The sequence below is a fragment of the Ursus maritimus genome, unplaced genomic scaffold, assembly GCF_017311325.1.
Source record: "Ursus maritimus isolate PB19 unplaced genomic scaffold, ASM1731132v1 scaffold_10, whole genome shotgun sequence".
In the NCBI taxonomy this organism is placed as follows: domain Eukaryota; kingdom Metazoa; phylum Chordata; class Mammalia; order Carnivora; family Ursidae; genus Ursus; species Ursus maritimus.
In genome coordinates, this window is record NW_024423344.1 from 23590040 (window position 1) to 23612865 (window position 22826).

Sequence of the window (22826 nt, forward strand, 5' to 3'; positions counted from 1 at the left end):
CCCCCCCCAAATTAATTAGAGTATACTTTTCCCATTCAGTCCTCCAAGTCAGGTGAGACAAAAACCAGTTGCTTCGTAGCCGCCTAAAAAGCAGGAATGTTAGGTATGCATTCCACTTTCCCCTTTCCCTCCCAAGGAAGAAGCAGGGCACTGGGCTATTTCTCTTGATCTTTAGCTGTGTCAGCCTAGGGGTGGGGCTGACTTGGATGAAATGAAATGGCTTTTCTTACCTGTTTCATTGCAGTTGAACTTAAGGTACTACAGTTTCCTAACTGGTTTTTGGCATTCTCATAAAGAGATTTATTCCCATAGAAGGGAATAAAATTCAAATCATATATTTTTAAGTTAGTGTTTCTGTGGGAGAATGGAGTCTAGGGCTTCCTATTCTACCATCTTGCTGATGCTGATATCCATAGTTTTGGGAAGGGGTACTTTATTAAGTAGGCACGATTGATTAAATCATTGGCCACTTGGTTGAGCTTTCCTCCCAGAGGGTGGGCTGATACCATGTGACTCAAAGCTCCAAACCTCTAATCACAGTGTTTGTCTTTCTGTCCTGGCCTGTGGCCTACCTGAGTCATCTCCTTTGTATTAACTAGGGGCCAACCATGAGTCACTTCATTAGCATAAACTGTCAGTTGTAGTAAAGGTTTAAAGGTTGTCCAGACACTGGGGACAAAGGCTAGACAAATTCTTTATTACACATGTGTATTGAAATCTAATCACATAATATAAAATTTAAAGGGTATGAAAATGTACAAGGAAATATAAATCTCCCAACCACCCATTTCTGGGCCACCCATGGAATTTTCTCCATGGAGGCTGGTACTACTTTTTAAGTCATTTTTTCACCTAACTAACAGTTAATTCTCTTAAAAGGTAATAGGTTATTTCTTTTCCTCTGGCTATTGCCTTATTTTGAGAATTTGAAGGACTCTTTTGTTCTCCAGTGATGAATACAATACTATTCCTTTACATTATGTCTTGAAATGAGTTTGTTACTGAAACACACTACTTGCTGGGATAGAAAAATGAAAATAGTCTTTTGTTTTTGTTTTTGCCTTTCCCCATTAGGAATACCATGTTCATTGTAAAAAAAAAGAAAATTGAGGGGGAGGGCGAAATTGTGACACAAAATACTTAGTCTTATCATTTAATGTTTTCCCATCTTTTTTCAGTTTGTGTGATTTGTGAGCGGGTGCACGTTTAAACATACTTTATGTTAAAAAATCCCACACAATTGAGAATAGAATCTAGAGTTTTATGTCATTTTTTTCCCACATGACACTGCTGAGATCGTTTTCCTATATCATTAAACAATCTTCAGTAATATGGTTTTACCACTTCCTTGATTTTGCATGTTAAGATTATTCCCAGTTTTGTGCATAAATTAATAATCTATTAGATTATTTTGCTCTAATGTTTTTTCCTTGATTGATTTTAGAGGACTTAAAAGTTAATTTAATTATTTAGCATTTATATCTTTTCTTATATTGTTCATGATAATAGCCAGAACTATTGTTTCAAGGTAGGTAACTTTCTTTTTTACTAACTTGCAGTAGGGCTAGAGCTTATAAATTCTTGAACTTTAATTCATTAGACTTTCCTTTTTAAATATCAGTATCTTTTTTTATGATTTTAAAAATGTTCTTTAAATAATACTTTAATTGCCCTTCAGTTCTTTAGAGAAATGCACAGGTTATATTTTATATATAGTATTTATATTAACTTATTTGGTATAAGTTTTATATATATTTTTAATGTTTTTCCTTCACAGGTGAGCTGTTGTCTTCCTCTTCTTTTTTACTTCTTTTCCATTATTTCAAATGAATACTTACAAGGGGGCACTGTGCAGGAGGTATAAGGAGAAGTTCTCAGGGAAATATAAAAATAGAAGTGGGGAGTGATAGATGCTTAAGTCTGAAAGTGTGCATGAATATGTTTTAACATTTTATTGATGTGTCCAAAATAAAATCTAGATGTTTGTGTTTCCCCTCCTGCTAGGGTCCTGTATTAATAGGAAGTTCTCAAGGTGGTGTCAACATTGAAGATGTTGCTGCTGAGACTCCTGAGGCCATAGTTAAAGAACCTATTGATATTGTAGAAGGCATCAAGAAGGAACAAGCTGTCCGGGTATGTTGTATTCTGAAAAATTTCTATCTAGCTTTATTGGATAATTGTAATACTTTTAAAAAAAGAAAGAGCATTAACTTTGAATATGTGACGTGATTGACGAAACTTTAAAAAAAACTGTGTCAAGGCAAGTTAATATCTTGTTTGAAATGGAAACTTTTATAAGTATCTACAATATTTCCTTTGTTTCCATAAATATTTCATTACTTGTTTTTAAAAGGTAAGTAGATGCTTTTAAAATAGGCACTATACCATTGTCATACCTAGTAAAAGTAATAGTAATTCCTTAGTACCATTACTTACTTACCCATTCACATTCCCTTGTCTCAAGTTTTTCTTTTTCTTTCTTTTTCTTTTTTTTTTAAATAATTTGTTTGAATTGGGATCCATATAAGATCTGTCATTGCTTTTGGTTATTGTCTTATACATCTTTTTCTAATTTATAGGTTTTCTTCCCCTCACTTTCTTCATCTTTCTTATTTCATTTGTTGAAGACCCTGGGGTGATTATACTTTATTATTTATCATAGTCTGGATTTTACATCTCCATGGTAGCATTTAATGTGTTCCAACCTCCTCTTTATTTCCTATAAAATTGTATGGAATGGCAGGGACACTGTCTTATATATCCTTTGATAGATCAGTGATTTTATTTTTTGGAGGATTTATGAATGCTTTTGAGAACCCGATGAAAGCTGTGGACTTTTAGTGTCTGCACGTGCACAATACATTTTGCCCACAATTTAACTAGTATTCTGTACTGTCCTTTTTGTGAACTTCTTCCCCCACCCCTCTATCCACCCTCTCCACCCCCTGCTAAAAAAAAAAAAAAAAAGCCCAACCATGAAGTTTAATACCATGGCCTGTGAGAGTTGCTTGGTAAGGTTGGTAACACTGCTATTGATTTAAATTGTTTAGTTTGGATGTGAAAAATAAGTGACCCGTCTTAAAGGAAAAGTTTGAATATTAAAGTTTGAATGAAATTAGCATCTATTTGTGGGAAACTATGTCAAAATAAGCTTATGATACTGAAGTACGATAGAGCAGGAATTTTTGACTGGCACAAAGGTTTAAAGGAGATAGAGAAATTACCCTGATAATGTCATTTAGGCAAAAGAATAAATCTTTAAAGGGGACAGAGATGCGATTCATTGGTAGTTATGTGAGAGTGATGACAGGACAGTTAAATTTAGGTGAGAAAAAATACTTGATTTACAAGAATACTTGAAAGCATAATCTACTAAGATTATAGTTTTTTGAGAGATGAACAGAAATAGTACCTAGCACAGCATTTGGTAAATTAATGTCATTCTGGGTTGATCAGAATTCTGTCCTAATTCTCAAATGGTTCTAAAATGGTGGATTATGACCTAGTGAAAATCTTTCTTAATGAAATAATATTTCATTATTTCTCATTTATAGCTTATTATTCTTTATTTGAAATAAGTCTTAACTGAAAATGACATTTCTTAGCTTGATTATCTACTTCATTGGCATTTGACTTTTTACAAAATCCATATTCACCTTTAAAGAATTTAAGATTTTCTGTAATTAAAATTCAGATGTATTGCAGCCTTAGATAGCAGTTGGAAAAGAGGAAAACGTCCTCCATAGTGTTTTTGAGCAATGGCAGCAGTTAGAATAAACATATAGACATGTAGCTTCTATACCAGTGGTTCAGAATTGCTTATGGAACTTCGAAAATTATGGATGGCTTGGTCCACTATAGAACTCGTGAACTGGAACTGCTGGGTTGGGACCTTGGGATATTTACTTTTTAAAAAGCTCTTCATGTCTAGTTAGGAATCTCTGTTCAAGACCATAAACTCTTCTATAGATTGGAAGCTTAAGTACCTGTATCTTCTGAGCCTCGCTTATATTAGGTACTCAGTAGATTTTTGAATGAATGCAGTTATACTGATTTGACTGAATGTGTCTTCATTGCTTGGTAAATACTCTTCATAAATTACCTAAAAGGTAAAATCGGGTGATTTAATATTTTTGCTATCATTTGGACATTGGGATTGTCAGTCCACCTTTTATATGTCGTTTTAATAAAATATAAGCCTCTTCTTTCAGTTTAGGTTTGCCATAAGGCTTAGAGGCAATATGGAGGCTATGGAATAAACACTGGAACTTGGATCTAGGCAAATGGCAAGTCACTTGACCTCTCTGAATTTCTTTGTTATTTGTAAAATGGGCATACCACTTGCCTTGTGAAAATTATGAATAAAAAGTTTTATTTAACCATTTAGTAATAGTAGCTGCTACATCAGTCATTCATGTTTGACTACAATGATTCATGCTTATCATTTTAATGATAAACTATAAGGTTTTTGATTTACAAGAATTTAATGTTGATTAGATATATGCAGCATACCTGTACTATAATAAAGAGACAAATGAATTTCAGCTTGCACAGAAGATGGGATTTCCACCTAATATTGTGGATTCTGCGGCGGAAAATATGGTCAAGCTTTACAACCTTTTCCTGAAATATGATGCAACTATGGTAGAAATAAATCCAATGGTAGAGGATTCAGATGGAACTGGTAAGGTATCTCGTTTTATCAAACATTAATGATGTAATTATCTACCAATCATATCCTTCACTAAGGAAGTTGAATTCATAAGGGAGTGAATTCACTCCTATGTAGAAACTTATTTTATGATAAATAGAATGAATATGAACAAATATTAAAGATACCTATTAAAATAAACACTTTAAATATATATTTTTGTATACATGGTGGGGGTTAAAGCTGCACTGTACTATATGGGGGCTACTAGCCACATGTGGCAATTAAAATTAATTAAAATGATATATGATTAAAATATTCCTCAGTCGAACTAGTTACATTTCAACTGCTCAGTAGCCACATGTGGTTACCATATTAGACAGCACACGTATAGAATATTGCCATCATTGCAGAAAGTTTTTCTGGGCAATGCTGAGTAGAGTATCCAGTGTGGTAGTGAGTAAATGGCTATAGTTTTGGTAATTAGCCATCTTAGTCTCCCATAAGTTTTAGACTTTAGAGTCATCGTGGATCTTTATTATACGAAGGATAGATTCTGATGCTTGAGTCCTTTTAATATATTTATCCATCAGAGAAGCAAGATTAGCTTGTCACTTTGACACCTTTTCTTTTGCATGTGTTTAGAGATTCTGAATTATCACACCTTCCATGTATAGTTGTTTTAAAAATATAAGTTGCATTATTGTAGCTTAAGTTTTTTTCTTTCTTTCTTTCTTTTTCTTTCTTTCTTGCTTTCTTTTCTTTTCTTTATTTATTTTTATTTAAATTCAGTTAGCCAACATATAGTACATCATTAGTTTCAGATGTAGTGTTGAATAATTCATCAGTTGTGTATAACACCCAGTGCTCATCACATCACATGCCCTTCTTAATGCCCATCACCCAGTTGCCCCATCCGCCCCCTTTTTTTTTTTTAAGATTTTATTTATTTATTTGACAGAGATAGAGACAGCCAGCGAGAGAGGGAGCACAAGCAGGGGGAGTGGGAGAGGAAGAAGCAGGCTCATAGCAGAGGAGCCTGATGTGGGGCTCGATCCCATAACGCCAGGATCACGCCCTGAGCCGAAGGCAGACGCTTAACTGCTGTGCCACCCAGGCGCCCCCATCCCCCTTTTTCTTGATAATTTATATTAACTACTTCTATTACTGTAATTTATTGGATTTTGTTTCAAGTCACTTTGGACATTTTAATCTCAAGCATTTGTAGATCATCTTTCACTTTCATACTTCTAATTAGTTATATTCTTTATTATAGACATTGATTTTTGGTTGGTCATTTATATGGTTGTATAAAGAATGAGTAAATTCTCTTGTGATCATATAGGTAGTTTATAAAACTTAAATTTTTTAGAAAGAGTAAAGGCACATTTTAAAAATGAAATGTTCAGTGAAGGAGAATTATTTGTATAAAACAGGTATTTCTTTTTTTTTTCCTTATGTAATAATAACATTGAAAGCAAGATTCCTGAATTATTTTCAGCTGTAAAATCCTGCAGCCATATTCTCTTGCTAAGAGAATGTCTTTAGTTTGGATGTGAAAAATAAGTGACCCGTCTTAAAGGAAAAGTTTGAATATTAAAGTTTGAATGAAATTAGCATCTATTTGTGGGAAACTATGTCAAAATAAGCTTATGATACTGAAGTATCTTAAAAACCAGTTTTTCCTTTGTATTTAGTTTCTCTTTTGTTTATATGCATTTCTCTATATTTTGAAGGAGGTTTTTTTTTCTTTTCTGATTAAGGGCATTATATATTTATTTTAGAAATATAGATAGGTTGGAAAAAAATCATATAACCTCATTACCTAACACCACTTTAGTATTGTAGTAGTTCAATTCAATCTGTTCTATAATCGGGATCATATTGTCTATTCAGTTTGTATCTTCCCTTTTTTAAACTTAAAACTATATAATAGAATATTTTGATGTTAAATATTTTTCAGTTTTTAAAGGCTTGTATATTATTTGTATATAAATCTTTGCAGTCTTGATTATCTTTCATATAGATTCTTTTTTTTTTTTTTAAGATTTTATTCATGTATTTGACAGAGACAGCCAGCAAGAGAGGGAACACAAGCAGGGGGAGTGGGAGAGGAAGAAGCAGGCTCATAGTGGAGGAGCCTGATGTGGGGCTTGATCCCATAACGCCGGGATCACGCCCTGAGCCGAAGGCAGACGCTTAACCGCTGTGCGACCCAGGCGCCCCTTTTTTTAAGATTCTATTAGAGAAAGAGCACAGTCTGGGGGGAGGGGCAGAGGGACAGGGAGAAGCAGATTCCCTGCTGAGCAGGGAGCCCAACACAGGGCTCTATCCCAGGACCCTGAGTTCATGACCTGAGCTGAAGGCAGACGCTTAACCGACTGAGCCACCCAGGCACCCCTCTTTCATATAGATTCTTAAAAGTAGAATTTTTGGGTCAAAGAAGAATAATATTTTCACATATGTTTGATGCTTGGGTCAGGATAATAACATTTTGAGATACACTTTGCTAGATTGTTGTCTGGAAAAGTTGTTCTAACTTACAAAGTGTCCGTTTCATTGCCTACTTGTGCCAGAAGTGAGTTTTATATTGGGTTTAAACTCTGTCAAACTAGTAATCAGGAAATGGTGTCTTAATTTATTTTTCAATTCTTTGATTACTTGTGATGTTGAGAATTTTCATGTTTATTGGGCATACATTTTCCTCAGTAGACTGCAGATTTTCTGTTGATGTCCTTTGGTAGCTGTGTTAGTTTCCTTTGGCTTCTGTAATAAATTACTACAAACTAGGTGACTTAAAACAACAGGTACTTAATCTCTCAGAGTTTTAGAAGCCAGAAGTCCAAAATCAGTGTCACAGAATTCAAGGTGCTCCCTCTAGAGGCTCTAGGAAAGCCTCCATTCCTTGCTTTTTGTAACTTGTGGCATTCTGTGGTTTGTGACCACCTCATTCTAGACTCTGCCTCTGTGGTCACATTGCCTCTTCCGCTTCTCTGTGTGCCTAATCTCCTTCTGCCTCTCTCTTATAAAGATACTCGTGATGTAATTTAGGGCCCTTCAAGATAATCCAGGATAGTCGTCTTCTAAGATCCTTATTTTAATCACATCTGTGAAAATTTGAACATACAAGGTAACATTCACAGGGTCTTGTGTATTAGGACCTGTTTATCTTTGGATGGCCGTTATTCAGCCTCTTATAGTACTCAAAGGAAACATGGATGGTTTTTCTTATTAATTTTATGAGGTCTTTATTTTTTGAAATTTATTTACATGATTTGAAGAATATTTTTATTGAACATAGAAATCTAGCTTGATATATCTTCTTTTATCACTTCAGATATTTTCTCCTGCCCCATTCTCCTTCCTTTCTCCTTCCAGTATCACATGTTAGGTAACTTTATACTGTCTAACAGGTCACTTTTTTTTTTTCAGCTTGGGTAACTTTTGTTTATCTGTCTTCAAGTCAGGTTTATTGACCCATCTCCAATAAAAACGTTGTTAAGCACATCCAGTGAATTTTTCATTTTAGGTATTGCACTTTTTAGTTCTAGATTTTCCATTTGACTCCTTTTGATAGTTTTATTTTCTACTGAGGTACCTATCTAGTCCTTTATTTTGGTCATATTTTCCTTTAAATCCTTAAACATATTTACAAGAGCTTTCAGAGTCCTCTGATTCCAAATCTGGGTTGTGTTGGGTTTGGTTCTTCTTGACTGCATTTTCTCTTTATTGGGGGGTCATATTTTCCTGTTTTTCCTTCACGGATTAGTTGTATACTGGATATTTTGGGAGATATGGTGTAGAGACAGAATTCTTTTATCTTCCTCTGAAAGAGTGTTGATTTTTGTTGTTAGTAGTAGTTAGCTGGACTTCAAACTTTGTCTCTTGTGTTGGGTAGCCTTCTAGGCTTAAACTGCTCAGTTCTTTCAGCCTATTATCAGGGACAACAAGGAGAATGTTGTGAGGAGTGAGGAAGGGATAAAACACTGAAAGATGAAATTGGGAGAGGTAACCTTCATATTAGCCATTTTGGTAGAGTGCTGGAGGTAAATAAAACCTGATTAGAGTGGATTTAAGGGAGGACGGTGGGAGAAAAAATTTGTACAGTGAGTTTAGGCAAAGTGGTAGGCAGATGTAAATATTTTAGGTTTTGTGGCCCACATATGTTTTTAGTTCCTGCTGCTTTTCTTCTTACCCTTAGTTTTCTCCTCCTTTCTTCACAACCCATTCAAAATATGTAAAAATGTGAAATCTGTTCTTAGCTCACAGGCAGTACAAAATAGGCATAGGCTGAATCTGGCCCCTGGGCTATACTGGTTTTTTGCTCACCCTTGGTTTAAATAGACAACTCTTTCAAGGATTTTTGCTGTATATGAAGAGAAGAGTAAGGAGGAAGAGGTGGCAAAATATTTTTTTTTCTTTTTTACGTTGGGAGAAATAACAGCATTTTTGCAAATCATTGGGATTTAGCCAATAGCAAAAGAGGGGCAGTTTATAATGCGGGAAGGATAGAATTGCTGGAACAATGTCCTTAAGTAGCTAAGAGGCAGTGGGGTCCAGGGGGGTTAGCTAGGTGCTTGGCTTGTTAGTTTTTGGTAATTTTAAAATAAATTTTAAGTGTTTTTGAAGTGGTTCCCCCCCCCCTTTTTATCTTTATTATTTGCCTAGGATGGATGTAGAACTAGTAACATTGATGGAGCAGTTTTAATTCCCAAATATTCTTTTTTAATAAACAGTTTGAATACATTGTGATCATAAACTGAAATACTTCCAATAAGTAACAAAACCATTTCCTCCTAAACTAAGAACATTTGATTATTGGTTGGTTTATTGTGTTTGTCTTGAAATTAAGATCACTTTTTTTTCCCCTTCAAAGTGCTGTGCATGGATGCAAAGATCAATTTTGATTCTAATTCAGCTTATCGCCAGAAGAAAATCTTTGACTTACAGGACTGGACGCAGGAAGATGAAAGGGAGAGAGGTGCAGCTAAGGCAAATCTTAACTACATTGGCCTCGATGGAAATATAGGCTGTCTAGGTACCATTTGTTGTTATGTTAAAGTTGCATTGGCTGAACTTAATTTATTTTCTTTATGTTTGTTGTTTATACAAGTCATTTTCCCTCTTTGACAGTAAATGGTGCTGGTTTGGCTATGGCCACAATGGATATAATAAAACTTCATGGAGGGACTCCAGCGAACTTTCTTGATGTTGGTGGTGGTGCCACAGTCCATCAAGTAACAGAAGCATTTAAGCTTATCACTTCAGATAAAAAGGTAAGGGCAGGGCTTATGTTTTAGAATTTGAATGACAAGAAGTAACTTGATTAATTAGTAGATGTGGTCATTACAGTATGTAGAGCGTTAAATTTCAGAAGACCTAACTAGTTTGGAAAAAGTTGCTGAAATCAATGCAATAAAAGTTAACTAGAAAAAAAAGTGAAGTTTCCCAATGTAATTTAGAAAACAAGATGAAGATATATTAGATGGTATTGGGTAATACTGTAAATGGTAGTGATCTAGCATGGGAGCCATTCCTGTGGAAAACTGCTGGAGATATTAGTTGACCACAAAAGTCAAGAGATCTGGAAAATCTATAAAGCTCCAAAGAAGAAAATTAAACCTACCTTTAATTCTATCATTTTTTTTGACTTGTTAATGCTTGTATATTTCACATGCACACACACACACACACACACACGTGCGCACACCCTCACACACACACTCCCTTTCTCTCTGTTTGCATATATATCTTTATAGAAACAACTTTATTAAGATATAATTCACATGCCATCTAGTTCACCCGTTCATAAGTATGTATCTTTCAAAACACATAGTTTGAGTTTTTTGGCTAGCATATCTTGAACCACTTTTCACATTCACTAATGTGTTCTTCTAAAACACTCATTTTAAAGTTTTCATAAATCTTTCACATATAGATAGGCCATAAATTAGAACTATGATTTTATAAGTGATTATCAGAATACAAGGGATGTGAAGCATCATGAACCAAAAGATACACATATTATCAATCATTTTTTAAAGAAGTATATATACTGTGTGGCCACTGTGGGTTTCGTAAGACTTATGGAAAAATAAGATCGTGGCTTCAGTGGAACCAGTTGTACTAAACTCAACTGAGACTTCCTCATTGGTAAAGATCATCGCTTACTCACTGTTGCCTCTTCCTGTGGCTGGCATAGTCCCCAGTGCATACAGAAGTCATTAATAAGTATTCATTATTGATGCTGCTGACAGTGTACCTTTTTACTTGTGGTGTTAGACGCTAGAGTTGTTTTTTAAAAATCTATTTTACCACTCTTTGAGCCTCTAGAATTATTTGCCATATTAGTTTTATAGAAAGCATTGAACTGAAATGAAAAATAAAAGTGTTTATTTTCCTTGTTTATTAACTATTCAAAAAATAAACAAATCTTATTGGAACTATATTTCTGTAGCTTCTTTTGGCATAAACTCTAAAAGTAGAGTATTATGTAATTATTTAACTGTTGAATACTTCCTGAGGTGAACTAGAATTCTAATTATTTTTCTAAGTATGGCTTTAGGCTTTTTTTTTTACCCAGAAATTTTAATTGTTTTATTTGGCAAAGAGAAGCCTAAGAATTTTTTAAAAAACATTTCTAGAGGGAATATCCTTTTTCCATAAGATAAATTTGTGTGATTTGGGAGGACAAATTTCAAATGTATATTTTTTGATATGTGTGCCAATTTTACAATTAGTACAAAAAAGATAAAGTTAGTTGAAGTATTTTAAAAATGTAAAAACCAATCCAGGCAACATAACTATACAATCTTGCTGTAAAAGTACTTATATCAAATTCTGCCCAAAGTAAGTATGCAATATAGTAAATCTTAGTTCTCAAGTCATTCTTCACTACTGGCTGGCTTTGCCATATTCTGTTGTCTCCATTCCATTTTCCTCTTTTAAGATGTTGATACAATTCAGCTCTGTTATTAACAGAGTTCACATGTCTAGCAAACTCCTGATGTTTTCTGAAATTGGCAGTATTGATTCTGTTACTCCACAGGGATAATAAGGACACTGGCCCTTTTGATTTTTCTGCTGGTGGAGTTTCATCCATCTCAATAAGGGGCTTTTTGTTTGGAGGTTCTGGGGAATCAGGTGGATCTTTTATAATCTCAGTTTCAGCCAACTCTTCTTCTCCATGTTCTAAGATTCCTTTTAATCTCTCTGAATCTTGCCAAGATTTCTTCTGTTCATAATGGAGAAAAGCATATGAAGAATTCCAGTGTTGTGGACTGACAGGAAGGGCATTGGAGTTGGAAACAGGCCAGGCATCCAGGAAGACAATGTGGATAGCACTGAAGTAGTTGTATACTTATTATGTCTCTTTGTGTTGAACACTGTACTTGGATTTGGGAATACATGGTTACTTAGGTCAAGGCATTTATAGTCTGACTGGGGTGATAAACCGAATGTAGTGCTGTGGAGGAACAGAAGTCAGAGCTGGTAACTAGTAGGAAAATCAGGGAGGCCTTCCCTGAATGAATGATTCCTTGAGCTGTCTTGAGAAATTGAATGAGTTAGGCAAGAGGAAGAAAATATACAAAGATATATAGAGTCCAAAAAAGTCCACTATGTTTATGGAATGGTAAGATGCTTATGTGTAAGAATACAGCATTATTGGAATGAATGATTAATATTGGCAAATTGAGACCACGTTGTAAAGATCTCTGTATCTGTAGTTAGGGAATTTGGATTTTAACTCCCTTACCCTAGGCCATACACAGGGTTGTATACAAATATATCCCGTACCCTTTTGTTTGTTTGTTTATTATTTACATTTTTTTTGAAAGAAGGTAACTCTGCTAGTAGAGGATGAAATGGAGGGGAGGGAGGCGCTGGCAGAAGTGATAATTTGGTTGTTATACCTGCTTGTGCAAAAATATGAAGAGGTCCCTGACAAAGGTAGTGTCAGTAAGAATGAAGCAAAGAAACCTAATTTAGAGGCATTTCTGAGGTAGAAGCATTAAATTCATATTTTCCCTTTTTTGTTGGGAGGCCATGGAGAAGGGTTGGTTAGGTTAACATTAGGACTTTTGTTTGGGAAGAATCATGGGGTAACGATGCCTTTGGTGTAGTCAGGCAAAGTAGGGAAATAGGTATTTCTGACTGAATGTGTTAAGCTTGGATTGTGGTGACTGTATCTAGCAGGTGATTATAAGGATGCTATATGGTTGGATGCAGACATTAAGAGAGTCCTCGGTACTTCGAGAAAAGTTGAAGTGTTATATAGGAGTTGGTAAGATGACCCATGTGAGTGAGATGTGGAAACCAAGAATGGGAACCCCCCCCACCACTCCCAGAGCTGAAGGATTGAATAGAGAAGGAAGACCCAGTAAAAGAGAGAGAACAAACCTACAGATAGTTGCAGATCAGGGGAGAGCGATGACAGCAAGGCCAAGGTGGAGAGTTTTGAGAAGTAAGGGATAGGCAGCAGTGTCCATCTGTAGGAGTGATCAAGTAAAGTAAGGACTGAATTAGTGATTGGGAACCCTAACAAGCACAATAGGGGAGAAGGGGGCAGAGACCAGGTTCTAATGGGTTGAATTGTGATTGGGAATTGAGGGAGTAAAGACTTCCAAGAGAGATTACCCTTTTAGGGTCTTGTTTTATCTTTTTTTTCTTTTCTTTTTTTCTACTCTCTTTTCTTTTCTTTCTTTTCTCTCTTTTCTCTTCTCTTTTTTCTTCTTTCTTTTGATTTTATTTATTTATTTGAGAGAGAGAGAGAGAGCATGAACCGAGGGAGAGGGAGAAGCAGACCCCCTGCTGAGTGTGGAGCCCACCCTGCAGGGCTTCCATTCCAGGACCCTGAGATTATGACCTGAGTGGAAGTCAGAGGCTTTACTGACTGAGCCACCTAGGCGCCCCCAGGGTGCAGAAGGACATCGTGTTAGCAGGTGAATGGAGGTGGGGTTGAGGAGAGCTGTTTAGTATGTGTTTGCTTGCTTGTTTGCTTAGAAGACCAAGAATATGAGCTGTTTCTAGCTGGAGAGAGAAGAGATTGAGGAAGAAGAAAGTGAGTTTAGCTAAGTGAGTGAAGACCTGGAGGAGATAAAACACATTAATGAGGTGGTGAGATTAGCTTTAGGGAGGAGGTTAACTCGGAAGATAACATCTAAAAATTGGAGAGCTTGAAGCGGGATAGGAGGCTTGAAGAAAGTGAGAGGTACGAGGCAGACCACTAAAGAAAGGATTATTAGTGAAGAGTCATTATTTTACTGCCATTTAGGTTATGCTAATGTTTCAGGGTTGTTGTTGTAACTTTTTAGGTTTTCCTTGAAGTTGGAATGAGTAAACCTGATTGGCTGGAATCATCCAAGATGTGCATTGTTTGTAGGGATGGCAGAGGCAGACTGGTCTTGAGAGGAATGGGCATGGGGGAATTAAGTATGCAGTGACAGTGTCATTGAATTGCTGAGCCACAGGTTCCAGGCTCTGTAGTGAAGAAAGCCAGATGTGCTGAGAGCATACAGTCTAGGAGATTAGAACAAGGTTGAGAGACTAGAAGCTTTTAAGAGAAAAAGACTGGATTTGATGGAGTTGGAGGTGAGAGGCAAAAGGAGAGGAGGTTGAGCAGAGAGTGGGATTTATATGCTCGGTATTCCTGGAAACATGCATTTGGTCAAGTCAAGGATTTAGCCTTGGTGATCATTAGTTGAAAGAACTGAAGGTAAAAGTGTCATGGTAGAGATCCAGTAACTTTAAGGCTAGAGTGTTTGATGATGCCTGTGGTACGTATCGAAGCTATCCAGAATGAGGTGGGAGGGTGGAAGAGAAGAGGGTACATGCCAAGGTCACTGTGAATTCTAGTCTATTTCTTCGTTTCTTAAGGGTTTAGAAGTAATATTGGTAAAGATAAGGAATGCATAGTGTAGTTCAGTGTGTTTCAACCTTTTTAATGTCCTATCATTCACAGAGAATGATATTTCAATGGGGTATAGAAGGTAGATGGAGAAGGTTGCTTGTAGTCAGAGGCCACTGGCCCAGAGATGCTACCTGTCCCAGAACCTTCCTAGCTGCGCGTCTGGGTAGAGGGGAACAATATCTTGGTATGTCTGTAACCCATTTGTATTTCACTACTTGGAAGCTCTGGTGTAGGTGAATGAACTAATAAGACTCTTTTTAAAAAATAAAGATTTTTTTGGGGGGAAATGATAGAACAGTGATTCAGACTATCAGTGATGATGTAAGAATGCTGATTCAAACAGGCTTTGAGGTTTGAATGTGAAGTGTAGCTAGAAGTAGGTATTTAGGAGAAACTGAGTGATTTTGAGGTTCTGCTTTGTGTGAGAATTTGGTTGAGTTGGTGGGGATAAATGAAGAAGGAATGATAGGTGATGAACATTAAATTGGAGATCTGCATGTGGTGTTATCTTATATCATGATCTGGGGCAGTCATGTTGGTGAATGGCTATGTTTAGTAGAAAACAAGTAAATGGAATCAGGGAATCTTGTTCATGTGGGCTGGGAGAGAAGAGACTATGAGCCAGGGGTTGAAATCACCCAAGTTGAGGAGAGTAAGTTTGGTGGGTGGTGGACTGCATAAACTTCAGTGATGAGAGCTGCAGAGAATGTGATGGTCTGGCTGGAAAATATCACCATGAAATTAATTTGTATCGTAAGGCACAGACCACTAGTATTTTCTTGAGAAGGAAGGATACAGACTCCTTGCGTTTAAATTTTAATCTACAAAAACTGTTTTATTCACAGGTACTGGCTATTCTGGTCAACATTTTTGGAGGAATCATGCGGTGTGATGTTATTGCACAGGGTATAGTTATGGCAGTAAAGGATTTGGAAATTAAAATCCCTATTGTGGTACGGTTACAAGGTGAGTGTAAAAGATAACTTGCTGTTGTTCCATGAACTCTGATTGTTTAAAAGTTCATAATTCCAAGGAGTTCAGTTCATTTAAAATACAGTTTCCAAATAGCTTTATCTTTTAAATGAAAATGTTATATAATAGGAAATTTTTCAAATGTGGGTTTAAAAATATTTCTCACATTGGGGCAAAATTGTTTATAGTTTTGCTTGGTATAATTTAATATGTTATTTATTTGTTGTGCTTTGTCTTAAATTCTGGCTTGCCTGAGTTACCATTGACATGGTAGGGCAAGATATTTCATGAAGCAACTCCAGACTTTTACAGTATTTTCTTTGGTTTTAGAGCCATTTATGTTAAATGATGGCAGTACTCCTATGTTGAAATTTCATATTGTCACCAGCATTTTAAATGATTTTGTGCATATATTTAAAACATCTTTATATTTGCATAAATCATTTCCAGGTACAAGAGTTGATGATGCTAAGGCACTGATAACAGACAGTGGACTTAAAATTCTTGCTTGTGATGACTTGGATGAAGCTGCTAAAATGGTAAGCAGGCTGCATTAATCTACGAACAAATTTGTAAAGTGTGTAAGATGGGCGATACGAGGGGTTCGGCGCTCTTAATATTTAGCAGAAACACTCATTATTGGAATATTAGCTGGTTCATTTTAGAATCTAAGTTAGTTTCATTTATTTATTTATTTATTTATGTATTTATGTATTTATTTATATTTTTTAAAGATTTTATTTGAGAGAGAGAGAGCACGAGTGGGGGGCAGCAGAGGGACAAGCACACTCCCCGCTGAGTGGGGAGCCCTATGTGGGACTCTCAGTCTCAGGACCCTGAGATCAGGACTTGAGCCAAAGTCAGACAGTTAACCTCCTGAACCACCCAGGAGCCCCTCATTTATTTATTTTTAAAGGAATTTTTGCTTTATATAAATATTACATGGTTCCAAAGTCAAAACTAAAGCAAGGTATATTCAGAGAATTTAGCTTTTATACTTATTCCTGTTTCTTCCTTCCCCACACATAACCAGTTTTTTAAAGAAGTTTTTAGTTCATCCTTCCACTTTTTTGAAGTAATAAGCAGATATTGTATGTGTGTACATTTGTATGTGTATGTGTATACACACACACACACACACATATATATCCACTTTCTCACATTGTATGATGATAGCATAAATTTTACCTCATTTCTTTTACTTAATCTGTCTTGGAGCACACTCCACAGTAGACATAGAGGTGTTTTTAAATGAGAGCTTTTGATTCTTTCCAAATGTTGTTTATAGTCATTTCATGGAATACTCTGGGGCTGTATGGTTTAATCAGCAGTGGGCTTTTGAGATTTCTGAGTTAATGTGATATCATTTCATAAAGATAATAAAGGTCTTATGTCCTTCTTTGGGACGTACTTTGGGAAAGTACTTATTAGTAAATAAAAATCAGCTGCACTTTAGTGACAGATTTATGCTCAATCCTGAGTTTATTTTATTATTTTTACTTTTATTTTTTTAAAGATTTTATTTATTTATTTGATAGAGAGCAGCAGGGGAAGCAGCAGAGGGTGAGGGAGCCTGATGCGGGATCATGACCTGAGCCAAAGGCAGATGCTCAACCCACTGAGCCACCCAGGCCGCCCTCAATACTGAGTTTAAGTTAAGATTTTGAGCAAGGGAATGGTAGAGCGAAAGTGTTTCAGAAAGCTTTGGGGACATGGAAAAAAAAGTGGAAGAATCAATCAAATCTTGATCAAATAGACCATGAAAGATAAAAGTGAACAGTTGATTTAAATTGTGACTACAGTGTTCTACTGACTATGAGATTATGGAAATTATGACAGTATTAATAGTAATGTGATGATGATGATAGTAGCAACTGCTGCCACTTAATTATTTATTGTGCATGCAGTGATAAGCTTTTTTCTTCAGGTACATTATCTCATTATATTTGATTAAATAATTTCCGTTTTTATAGATGTAGAAACAGAGGCTAAATAAATTAACTTATTCATCAAGATCACATGTCATAAACATCAGAGTGGGATTTGAACCCAGGGGGCCTATCGAAACCTTTTCTTAACTACTCTCCTGGGCAGGAGAGAAGCTGAATTTGTGTTTGGTTTAGACATGTTTAATTTTAGTCTTCCGTATGGTACCAGCTGGCTGTCCTCAGACAGATTATAGACATGTTATTGGAATTCAGCTTGACAAAAAGTGAAATACTAACTCCTAGACCCAAGCTCCTATCCTGATATTGCAAGTTACGATTGTCTACATGTTATTTAAGCAGACTTTTGATTAGATGTACTTTGCATTCTGTGGTGTCCAACTAAGACAATCACTGTTTCTGCCTTTAAAATAGATAAAATTTAGGCATTAAAAAAGAGGTATGTATATATATGAAATCAGAATGTACTGAGCTGAGGCATGAGTTATGAAGAGTCTCAGATTTGACTATCCTTCAAGAGTGGCAAACTTGTGAGAGTGTGAAGTGATTTCTAACAATGTCAGAATAGCCCAGATGTTTTAAGTGAGAAAGATTGTGCATTAATTTCACATTTCCTGGTAGTTCTGATTTTATGGTTTCGTGGACATAAGAGACAAAGATGCTTTGTTTTTTCCTTTCAGGTTGTAAAGCTCTCTGAAATAGTGACCTTAGCCAAGCAAGCCCAGGTGGATGTGAAATTTCAGTTGCCGATCTGATCTGAGAACCCAGTGGATGGCTGAAGGTGTTAAATGTGCTATAATCGTTAAAAATACTGTTTCTGTGTTATTATTGTCCCTTTTCTCTTTAGTGTGTGGAGATTGTAATTGCCAGCTAGGCACAAAAACTTTTAAAAGCATTTTATCTGCATTTAATTCTACTGTTCAGAGTGGGCTGTTTGTATAAAGAATGTGTAATGCAGTGATCCAGTTTCTTCTGTTGCAACTTTCTTTCTCACTTCTATGGAATGTCACTCTCAATATGCCAGTTTATTGTTAGATTCAACACTCTTCATTGATAAGAGTCCTATGAATAAAATAAATATGAAGATAAAGCTTTATTCTTTGGTGTTAGAAATATATTATATCTAATAACTAGCCTCATTAGTAGAGCACTGTATTAAAACAATGTTTTATAAAGAAGTGTTTATCTTCAACACCAAATACCTATCTAAATATATCAATTACTATTTATAAACAGAGCTTTCAAACACTCCCCAGAATATTCTTTCAAGTATGTCAGTGAAGTAACTTGTTATTTGAACATTGTTTTAATCATTATAAAACATTGATTACTGTAAGTCTTCATGATCCTGTGGTATTGATAAGAACTGGTAGGTTTGTATCAAATAAAGGTATATTCACTAAGGACTTGGCAGACAAAATTAACAATGTCAATCTAAGTTAATAAAAATCTCCCAATGTGACTCGGATTAATGTTTTTTTTTCTTTTTTCTAAGTAAACACAGTAGACGGCGATGTGTTCCTCATTGCACTAAATATCTTCAGGGAACTGATCTGTAGATCATGTGCTGGGGCATGGCATTACGTATTGTGGAGCTACTTACAGATATTTCCCTTGAATTCTGATGTTTATGTGTGTACCTCCTGGTCCCTTCTTTAAAAAAAACATGTTTTCCTTTGTGTCCCTCGGTGTGTATATGTATGTGTGTATTAATCTTTTGTTCACTACTCAGAACAGTTGATATTGAACTATTAACAGTGTTAATACCATGGAAGGAAATACCAGCCAAGTGGTAGGCTGTGTAACTGTACTGGCGAATATGAGAACTTTTACCTATTTTGATGTTCTTAACGTATGATCTGATACATATACTATCACAGGTCACATAGCACATAGCTCATAGTGATTATGAGCACAGAATTTGAAAGCAGTGTGTCTGGTTTTAGTCCTGGCTTCACTGCTTACTGTCTGTATAGGTTTGGACAAGTTTTTAAATTTCAGTGTATCTGTTTTTTAGCTCCTTTCTCATCTTGACTAGAATTGTTTGGTGGGGAGAGGCAGATAGAGATAGAGAAGGACAGCAGGTGATGGAGGGAGAGGGGGAAAGAGGAAGAGACATTCTATAGAGAGAATATATAAAATATATATTTAAACCAACTATACATATATCATTATCTATCAGCCTGCTCTTCCTGTTCATATGTTAACATACTAAATTAGAGCCATTAAACCATTGAAAATTATGATAAAGTTATAATAAAAGTCTCCAAGCCTTTGACTTTTAATTAAAAAAAAAAAATTCCAAAAATTGCCAGCCAATGACGAACTCAGAAAAGATTGGCATTTTGTATTAGTTGGGGTCTAGTCAGGAATTTAAAACAATGCTTGGTATTTTGGGGAGGATATAATACAGGCTATTGGTAATACTAGTGTTTCAGTTACCTATTCTTGCATAATAGATTACCCTAAAACTAGGTGATTTTCAAACAACATTTATTACCTCATAGTTTCTGTGGGTCAGAAATTTGGAAGGAGTTTAGGTAAGTGGTGGGTTTGGTGCCACAGTCATTTGAAGGCTTTTACTAGGGCTGGAGGACCTACTTCCAAGATGGCTCTCTCACATGGCTGTTGGCCAAAGGCCTCAATTTCTCCCCATGTGGGCCTGTCAACAGGGTTGCTTGAATATCCTTGTGACATGGCAGCTGGCTTCCCCCAGAGCCAGTGATCCAAGGGAACAAGGGAGAAGCAACATTGCCTTTTGTGTTCTCATTTCATTGTCACTTCTGACACTCTGTTTGTTAGACATGAGTCACTGAGTCCAGGCCGCAGGAGATGGGAACTCAGCTGCATTCTTGAAGGGAGAAGTACCAGAGCTTGTTGATGTATTTTAAAACCATCACAACTCATGTTTGGAAGCTGAAAGAGCAAACTGGATGCTGAGTTAACTCCGAGATTAGTAACTGATAAGACTGAGGTAGTAGGGAGAATCTGGGAGCTGGGAAGGCTTCTGATGCTTGCAGCCCTGAGAAGGAGAGTGCCTTGGCTTCAGTGGTGGGTCCAGGAAATCTACAAGAACATTTACCAGGGAAGGCAAGAAAAGAATGTTTCAAGGTTAGAGTGATCAATGGTGTCAAATGCAGTGAAGAAGTCAAGAAACATAAGGACCAAAAAGTAGTGAAATTGAAATAGGACATAACTTGATAGGAGTGATGGTGGTGTAGCCATGGGCAGGAAGTGGGAATTCTGTGGAGAATGGAGAGTGGAAACAACCTGGTAGCTGCTTAGACACCCTCCCACTGCATCCATTCACCCTTGAATATTCTTTTTACAGGCTTGATAACTTCTGTCCCTGCAGCCTGCTTGCTGTGGGGAGGTGGGGGGGGAAGGCCTACTTTACCATTTGAATTCTCTCCCTTACAATTGAGTAAATCCATCTGAACAACTCCACTTTCTGCATAGAAAAATACCCAATTTTGACTATGATAACAGCTTGCAGAACCCAGGACACCAAGCCTGATAGATATTCATACTTTGTACCAGATGGGATTTTAGAAAACCACACGTTAAGGGGGAAAACATGTAAAAACAAAAACAGAAAGAGAGGGAGGGAAGAAAGAAGAAGGAAGAAGGAAGGAAAGCAGGAANGAAGGCAGGCAGGCATATTGTATAACCCCAGCAACCCCAGCAACCTCCACCGAACACTGAAGCCTTTAATATTTTTTAAATATTTTGGTGAGTTGTTTCTATCTGGAAAAGAATTCTATTTAAAGAAATTTTAAGATCATGGGCATAAATGTTAGCGGACTAGGGGACAAGTGTGCTATAATTACAGTCATGTTCTTTTGTCCTGTTGAAATGTAAGGAGGTGAGATAGGACCTGTGGAAAAATCAATTTTCCGATTTGTGTGATTTATTGTGTGGTAGTAAGAAATCAAAAGATTTAGAGATTTGCAATACAAAATGAGGAAAGGCAAAAGGTTGGTAAATCAGTTTTTGTCTAAAGTGTGATTTAAAACGAAGAGGTGAAAGTGAAGGGATAAGATAATTATTTAAAAGTTGGTGTCCAAAGTGACAGCTGGAGAGAGGACTGGAGGAGGGAGGGCTGTGCCGACAGAGAGGGACTTGAGATAATAAAGCTACAGTGTCCTCAAGTGCCAGGATTTTGCCCCCTGTCTGAATGTTCTCAGGATTGAAGCTATGGTGGACTTTGTTTTTTTCAAAAATCTAGCTCTGTCAGCTTCTTTTTCCACTTGAGGAAATTTGAGCGTCTTTGTTATTCATGACTTTACCTCACGAGGAGATAAGACTATGAGCAACTTTTGTTTCTTCACAAGTAACCAGTTTTTCATTTCTTTCAGTCTTGGGTGTACATTGTTGTTTTCCTGTGTATTGCCTCCTCTTCATGGTTAGTGGGGAGGGAGCCCCGCCGTGCGTGCCAGCCCCACTTGCCTGCCTTCGCTTGATACTCTCTCTGGTTGTGTGACTTTACCTCACGAGGAGATAAGACTATGAGCAACTTTTGTTTCTTCACAAGTAACCAGTTTTTCATTTCTTTCAGTCTTGGGTGTACATTGTTGTTTTCCTGTGTATTGCCTCCTCTTCATGGTTAGTGGGGAGGGAGCCCCGCCGTGCGTGCCAGCCCCACTTGCCTGCCTTCGCTTGATACTCTCTCTGGTTGTGCAGTCAGCAGCAGACCTCGTCCGTAAGCAGCCATCCTGGGACATGAAACTGGAAGGGCTGACCTTACCGGGATCCGGTTGGTTACTTCCCAAAGGAGTTTGGTTTGCCTTCCACAGCACCTCCTCTGTCATTCATCGTTCCATTATTCCTGTTTCCATGCTTTTGGCTTTAGCCTTAGGTTCCCTACATGAACAAGCAACTGTGTGAGGACTCCTGGACTTCACCCTACCCTGTCCGTTAGGCAGAATAATGGCCCCTTCACAGATATCCACACCTAATCCCGGGAAACTATGCATATGTCACATTATGCGGCAAAGGGACTTTGCAGATGTGATTAAGGCTACATGGACCTTAAAATGAGATTATCCTAGATTATCTGCATAGGCCTGTTTTGGTCTGTTTGGGCTTCTATAGCAAAATGCTGTAGACCGGGTTGGGGGGGGCTTATAAGCCACAGAAATTTATTTCTTACGGTTCTGGAGGCTGGGAAGTCTAAGATCTCAAGGCACTGGCAGATTCGGTGTCTCATGAGAGCTTGCTTCCTGGTTGATAGGCGATGCCTTCTCACTGTGTCCTCACCTGGTAGAAGGAGCTAGGGAGATCTATGGGGTCTCTTGTAAGAGCACTAATCCCATTCGTGGGGCTCCACCCTCTTGATCTGAGCTCC

The 22826-nt window shown here is 36.8% G+C and overlaps 1 protein-coding gene across 1 annotated transcript in view; it reads left to right on the plus strand.

Moving 5' to 3' along the window:
* Positions 1 to 18941, plus strand: part of SUCLA2 (succinate-CoA ligase ADP-forming subunit beta) — a 45041-nt gene extending 26100 nt beyond the window's left edge. Inside the window, exons 5-11 of the mRNA XM_040622796.1 lie at positions 2005 to 2133; positions 4546 to 4684; positions 9528 to 9689; positions 9785 to 9927; positions 15407 to 15527; positions 15984 to 16072; positions 18160 to 18941. Coding sequence (XP_040478730.1) covers positions 2005 to 2133; positions 4546 to 4684; positions 9528 to 9689; positions 9785 to 9927; positions 15407 to 15527; positions 15984 to 16072; positions 18160 to 18234 — 858 coding nt within the window. The 3' untranslated portion in view covers positions 18235 to 18941. The remainder of the gene's footprint in view (positions 1 to 2004; positions 2134 to 4545; positions 4685 to 9527; positions 9690 to 9784; positions 9928 to 15406; positions 15528 to 15983; positions 16073 to 18159) is intronic.
* Positions 18942 to 22826: the final 3885 nt, after the last annotated feature.